Consider the following 6,458-nt stretch of genomic DNA (forward strand, 5'->3'; position numbering starts at 1 on the left):
CACTACTGATGTCTGTAATTGACGCCAGATATATTGCAATTGCTGATGGCAGAAATAATTTGAATTTGCACTAGACGAATAAATTAAAAGATGAGATGAGAATCTTCTATGCAGTTCTCTTCAAAACAAGTATTTTGCAAATATAACTTTAATTTTGCCATTGTACATGCATTTGGTCCTTGAATATCTTGTAACAGCTGCTTCCGTCCTTACAAAATAAAGTGCAAAATTTCCCGTTCAAACTACTAGACCATTCCACGCCCAAAAATATTTGTTACGCTCCGCATATTGCCACCGAACGCTACACCTCCCACAAACACACAAAAAGCAATTTGAAAGTATTACAAATGTCAGCGAGTTTTACAAACCAGCTTTGCAGATACACTTTCGTTACGAACCAAAAATTAAAAAACGATTTAAAAAAAAAGAGAGGGGGAAAAAGAATTAAGGCAAGTTTTAGAAGGAGACATTAAACTCTCCGACCGCACCACGCCCATTCTATCGAGGTAGAATACGTCTGGTGTATATGTGTGTCTGTATGGTGTGCGAGTGTGTCTTGCGTAACACAACACTCATTTTTCTTCTTCTTCCTTTTCTTTTTTAGCCCCCTTACAACTGCACAAGCGCACCTGTGGGTTTGATTCGCTCTGTCCGCTCCTACAACTACGGGGTTATATCGCACTTTCTCAGGTTATACTCCAGACTTGTCTGCAAGTGACCCCGATTCCGAAAAAACCTTTTGCCGTTCACCTTTTCTTGGACGTATATAAGCTCTTTGGCCTCAATGGTCTGCCACAGTTCGACAAGAAACAGTAAGGAACAGTCAACAATGTACGCTCAGGTTCGTGTGCTCGCAATTCTTCTTCTACAAGGACATCTTTTGTAATTTGTGTGATCTGCACGCTTCTGCAACTTGTGATTGTGGTGAAATTAACCGCACGCCGTGGTGTTGAGTGCCTGCTACCATCTAGCGGACATTTTCGGAACTTACTCAATTTCACTCTCGGATTTGTTAATGGGAAACCGAAAGGAAGCCACTAATTTCCCGTTATCTCTTTTGTTTTCTTATTCTGAATGCTTCTGGATTGTTTTTCAAGTTGGACTCGTATTTAGTGCGGAAAGAAAGTAGATATTCGGAGGAAAAAGTAGATATAAAAAGGCTCCCTTAGAGTGACACGAAGGAAATGTCTATCCCGGTGAAAACTTTTGTCTTACTGCAGGCAATGTGAGAGCGATTGTGTTTTCTTTCTTTCAATTTCGCTGCCGTTTTCCAGAGTGAATCCAAGCGGATAAAAAAAAAATCATCTACAAATTAATTGTAACAGAAGCATAAGAATTAGTTCATTTCAAAACTACAGATGGCAGTAAAGTGCTTCTCTTCACTTTCCACTTATGTTAGTTACGAAATGCCGTCTTCATTCCTACTAGATTCAAAGCTTGTTTTAATTTTTAATATGGTAAAATAGCTATGATTATTTCCAGAAACGAATGTATACAATGGAAAACAGCGTTGGAGGATTATTGAAGATTTGCAATTAAGATTTCATAGTCTTTTCCTACTTAAGGAAGACAAACGTATTATTAACATGTATGAATATGTTCTCGGAGTTTATGCTTTTCTAGTTTCAATATGCTATAAACATGTTTATAAAAATAATAGGTAACCAATAGAAAGATCGGCCAGATGTATATTGGCATATTTTTGTGCGCATGTATTAGTAACGTACAACAATATTAATAATTTTGTTACTTTCCAGGTTATCGTCGCCGCCGCCCTTGTGGCCATTGCCCAGGCTCGTCCAGGCATTGCCCCATACGGTGCCGCATACGGCGCCCCTATCGCCGCTGCCTACCACGCCCCTGTTGCCGCCTACCACGCCCCAGTAGCTGCACCAGTCGCTGCTGTCGCCAAACAAGTTGACTACTTCGTACGTATCCACTGATTTTTCTGCAACCCTTTAGTACACAAACAGCATCAGTAATCTTTATATTCCTAATCATCATTGCTACATCCAGATTTATTCGGTGACATTCACACAACTTAAATTCAGGACACAAGCCCCAAAGTCAGTGCCGCGCAAACCATCGAATAGGCCTTGTAGTTTCAAGCACTAAACTAAATCCCTCACTTGCAAAATATATTTTCTATATTCAAACACATTTAATTGCAGAAATTTATTGTATGAACTGCGAATTACTTAGGTTGCGTGAGTTCAAGTTCCACTCAGAGCTTATTCAGTTTAATCGCTATGCCGAGACTGCTGAAAATAATATTAATATTTCTCTAATAATAACAATAATAATAATAACATAGCACGACTACATATTGCTAAAATACAAATAAAGTTAGACTAATGCAAGAATGATGGTATTTGTAAACGTGTACCGTCTCAAAAATGACAACAAAAACTACGGTAAATAGTTCTATCAATAACCACACCTACTAATTCAGCACAAAAATTTACTAGGAAGCGAACCATGAATACAACAAGTAAATAGTTATACATTTCAGGCTGTGAATAAAATATTGTTTTGTTGTCAGAATTAATACCTGCTTAAACGAAGAGTGCCCGATCCAAGAATTGCGGACAGTATAATCATAATTGAATTTGATTGGACTATTTTTTTCACCTTTATATACTTTCCTTGGACAATTGAAACAGCGAGGACTGATAACATAGTAGAGGAATCAAAGACATAGGAACAGTTACACCCCTCGCGTGACTCGAACCCACGACCAGTATATAATCAGGGTGCTTGTGAACGAAACACAGAGCTGTTGATTATTGAAATGACGCAGTGTAATCTATTGAAATGATCTCGGAATTCTTGTGAGAGATCTAATAGCACGTTATAAATGTATTTTCCCTCACATCTGGTCACTTCGCAGCAACATTACATAAGCCCACTTTTTTAAATATATAGAGTATATACACAACTACCCTGGGGTGACGAGAGCCAATAGCTATCGAATGACGCAATAAATAAAATTACGCAAGAACTGTCAGGACCAATCAGAACGTTCGCTCAGCTATGTGGCAATTTAGAGTAATATACTTCCGTGTCGCAGGAAAAGAGCAGGAGAAAATATGTTCCCAACTCGCCAATTTAATTTTCACTTCATAACTGTCCGCGAACTTGGTGCTGAAATTGTAACATTATCGCGTCGTAATTTCACCCGAGTTGTTAGGGCCATTAAGTAACACCAGAAATTTCACTGTCAATCGCTGTTGGCGAAGAAAGAAAGTGGCCTTTGGCCAACTTTTCCTTTTTAGCCCGGGGACAGAGCTTCCTAATTTTAATGGGTACCTTGCTTACGCAGAGTAGCTTTTAAAGTCAAATAAATATAGAGTCAGACGCTGTAGCATTGCTTTCTCAAGTGTTTCTCTTGCTCAAGCACCTCTCCCGCATCTTCAAGGTGCCAAAAATCTAATTTTTGAACATGGACTGGAGTTGTTGAGCTAAATATCAAAGCTTGAACTATCTGGGAACTAAACAGCTTAGTGGTTAATGCTATCGTTTAGAAAAAGGCTCTGAATTCGACTCACATTATAATATCAGCTACTGAAAGCAAAATCATCGTGAGGGCCTACCAGATAGCGTAGTGGCAACGTTGTCGCCTTGTATTCAAGGTGTTCCGGGTTCAATACCCCGTGAAGGCACATGACATAGTGTTTCGGATCCTGTAGGTCCAGTCCAGATTAGCCTTTCTATACACAAAGTGGACTAACAGAAAGAAAGCAGATCGAAGTCATCGTGAAAGATTACTATTAAGAAAATAACAAAAGATGGCGCACGAAATTCTTACTAAGAAATAAACGATTTTTTAAAGAAAGTATTTCAAGTTAGCTCTTCATATGTAATTCCAGTGAATAATGAAAAATAAATTATGTTATGTAAATATAACTATTTAATTAGTGAATTAAACTTCTATTCATATTCACTGACTGATACGATAAAGCACAATTACAAAATTTCGAGTTTTTTCTGTTATCATGTTAAATAGATAAACAATTATGTAAATAGGCTTAATGTTTTTTTTTCAATTTTATATGAGAACATTATAACGTCCCTTTAACAATTATATTTCAATAAAATATACGGTAAATGAGTATACATATCCATAATATAAATGTAACTTGAAATTTTTTATTCAACATAATTACGTGGAAGTGATTCAAACAAACAAACTTCAAAGTTATCAAGCTAACCTCGACATTTTATAAGCTTGCTTTCCCCATGGTTAGTTATGTTCTTAGAACAACTCTTTTCATTGAGAGAAGTAACAAAATATCGAGAGGTTTCTCTATAATCGTCAGCGACAAAAGATATAATCTTCTTACTGTAAAAATGATGTATTGAATACACTGTAGAACACAATCTTAAGAAATTAAACAAATTCAGTACAATAATTATAAAGTTTAATAAACAATTGTCTCTGGAGATCAGTCCTGAGGTTAGGTTAACAAGAATCAGTGTTTTTATTCTTCTTGCATGACAACTTTTGCCAACCTGATCATCAAACTGAAAGCTTGGCTTGTTTGGTGAACGCCTCCGGTTTAGTATGCAAATGTATTTCTCCTTCCAACCAAGGGAAGTCCTTGACCTTGATATACAAATCCGTTTACCTTAGAACAAGTCTCTTTTCGTGTCAATGTTAGCATGCAAATATATTGAAAATATGTTGTTTCTCAATTATTATAGCAATAATAAATAAGTATAGTCCTCACGAATTTGCGGGCGGACAGGTCACAAGACATTTATTAAGCACGTACTGCAATTATCCAATTCGCAGAATAAGAAAAAAATCGGGATTACGAAAGCAGTGTATGTTGTCGCTCGCATGCAATACTTCTGAATGACGTACTGTGCCAATGCATGCAATATTACAAAAAGTATTTTCTTATTTGAATGAAAATAATAATATGTCTCTGGTACAAAGTGCATGAGACCTAACTTCCGTAAGATTATTATTTTTAAAGACCTTGAACGTATAATTTTTTAACTTCAATCTCTCTGATAAAAAGTAATAATTGCAAGATCTGATTAGATGCTCTCTAGAAATACCTCTACAATAAATATTCTGTCATTACCTAAGTCTAGAGGATGTATATTCGAGTCGCTCATACATTATCAAAGCACAGAAATCATTGTCTGCTAACGGTACAATGTTCTGTATGTGAAAATATAGATATAAATAATAGACTAAATCAGCTGTATAAATTGAAGGGATAAATGGGTTTTCGGTTCTGATATTCTCTGAACTAATCGTAAATGATGAACGGAGTTTTATTTAATTGAAACCTATTAAGCTTCGTCCCACTTGTAAAATATTGTTTAAAATTGTTAATGTGGCTAAACAATGATACACAAATGCTAACATAATATATTGTAATTTAAAATCTTACAATTTGCTATGAAATCGAATTATAATCATTTTGCAATCAAACTTTGGTTTGTGGACATGAGAAAGAACCATTAAGATAAACTTGATACTTAAAAATAACTGTCTCATTCTTAAGCTGCGGTTAAATTAATTAATGGACATGCGCAGAATGGTACTATTCTTATTTGCACTTTTAACCCAATTTGAATTCGAAAAATAAGGCTTTTGCATTATCTTTTATTTCCTACAATAACATTAAGACTATAGCTAATCTTTGATCTAGTTTGCTTATTGGGTAAAGGTTGGAGGTAAACTGGTTTTCCGGACCGAATGACTGTACTGATGAGCAATTCTGTTTCCTCCTTAGGCCCCAGCTCATTACCAGTTCAACTACGGCGTCGCTGACCATCACACCGGTGACATCAAGAACCAGGTCGAATCCCGCGAAGGCGATGTTGTCCAGGGAGCTTACAGCCTCGTCGAACCCGACGGCACCACCAGGACCGTCGAATACACCGCCGACCCAGTCAACGGATTCAACGCCGTCGTCCACAAGACCGGCCACGCCGTCGCCGCCGCCCCGGTAGCCCACGCTGTTGCTGCCCCAGTCGCACACGCTGTTGGCCCAGCCATCGGTGCCTACGGCCACGGTTACTTGGGTTAAACCATCACCTCATGAAGAACGTGTAATCATTTCTTCGCTCATGTTACCTGTTCATAGCGATTATAGTCATCATCCTTCAGGAATGAAGGTTCATTGTAAAAAATAAAAGACTCGACTGTATATTAAAAATCCTTTATCGCTCAAACATAAATGTATGTATTTCTTTCATACGTTCCCTTAATTCAAAATTGATAATATAAAATAATCAGCTTATTAACCGCTGAAGATAACTGCAGGTATTGCGTTGGCAATATATGCTCAAATTTAACAACACTAGATGGCCGAAAATATTAAACATATTAAGAAATCATAAATTTTATTAGAATATAGCAATAACAATAATTTTAAGTTAATACGTAAATATATTGCAAGCTACCAAAACAAGACAGATAGTACAGGGGATATAGT

At 36.8% G+C, this 6,458-nt stretch overlaps 1 protein-coding gene across 1 annotated transcript; it reads left to right on the top strand.

Annotated features, from left to right (window-relative positions):
* Positions 1–735: 735 nt before the first annotated feature.
* Positions 736–6,201, top strand: LOC146002587 (larval cuticle protein A3A-like). The gene is made up of 3 exons (XM_083140527.1): positions 736–841; positions 1,758–1,928; positions 5,754–6,201. Exons 1-3 carry the CDS (start codon positions 785–787, stop codon positions 6,048–6,050), a joined length of 525 nt encoding a protein of 174 aa, XP_082996653.1. The 5' UTR covers positions 736–784; the 3' UTR covers positions 6,051–6,201.
* Positions 6,202–6,458: the final 257 nt, after the last annotated feature.

The sequence above is a fragment of the Lepisma saccharinum genome, chromosome 18 (assembly GCF_977018435.1).
Source record: "Lepisma saccharinum chromosome 18, izLepSacc3.1, whole genome shotgun sequence".
Taxonomy (NCBI): domain Eukaryota; kingdom Metazoa; phylum Arthropoda; class Insecta; order Zygentoma; family Lepismatidae; genus Lepisma; species Lepisma saccharinum.

What these genes read in the sequence shown, in the direction of transcription:
- LOC146002587 (XM_083140527.1), top strand. Translation starts at nt 785, where the DNA reads ATGGTCTGCCACAGTTCGACAAGAAACAGTAAGGAACAGTCAACAATG. An exon ending in AGTCAACAATGTACGCTCAG is followed by an intron (nt 842 to 1,757) that starts GTTCGTGTGCTC and finishes GTTACTTTCCAG; the next exon opens with GTTATCGTCGCCGCCGCCCT. An exon ending in CCAAACAAGTTGACTACTTC is followed by an intron (nt 1,929 to 5,753) that starts GTACGTATCCAC and finishes TTTCCTCCTTAG; the next exon opens with GCCCCAGCTCATTACCAGTT.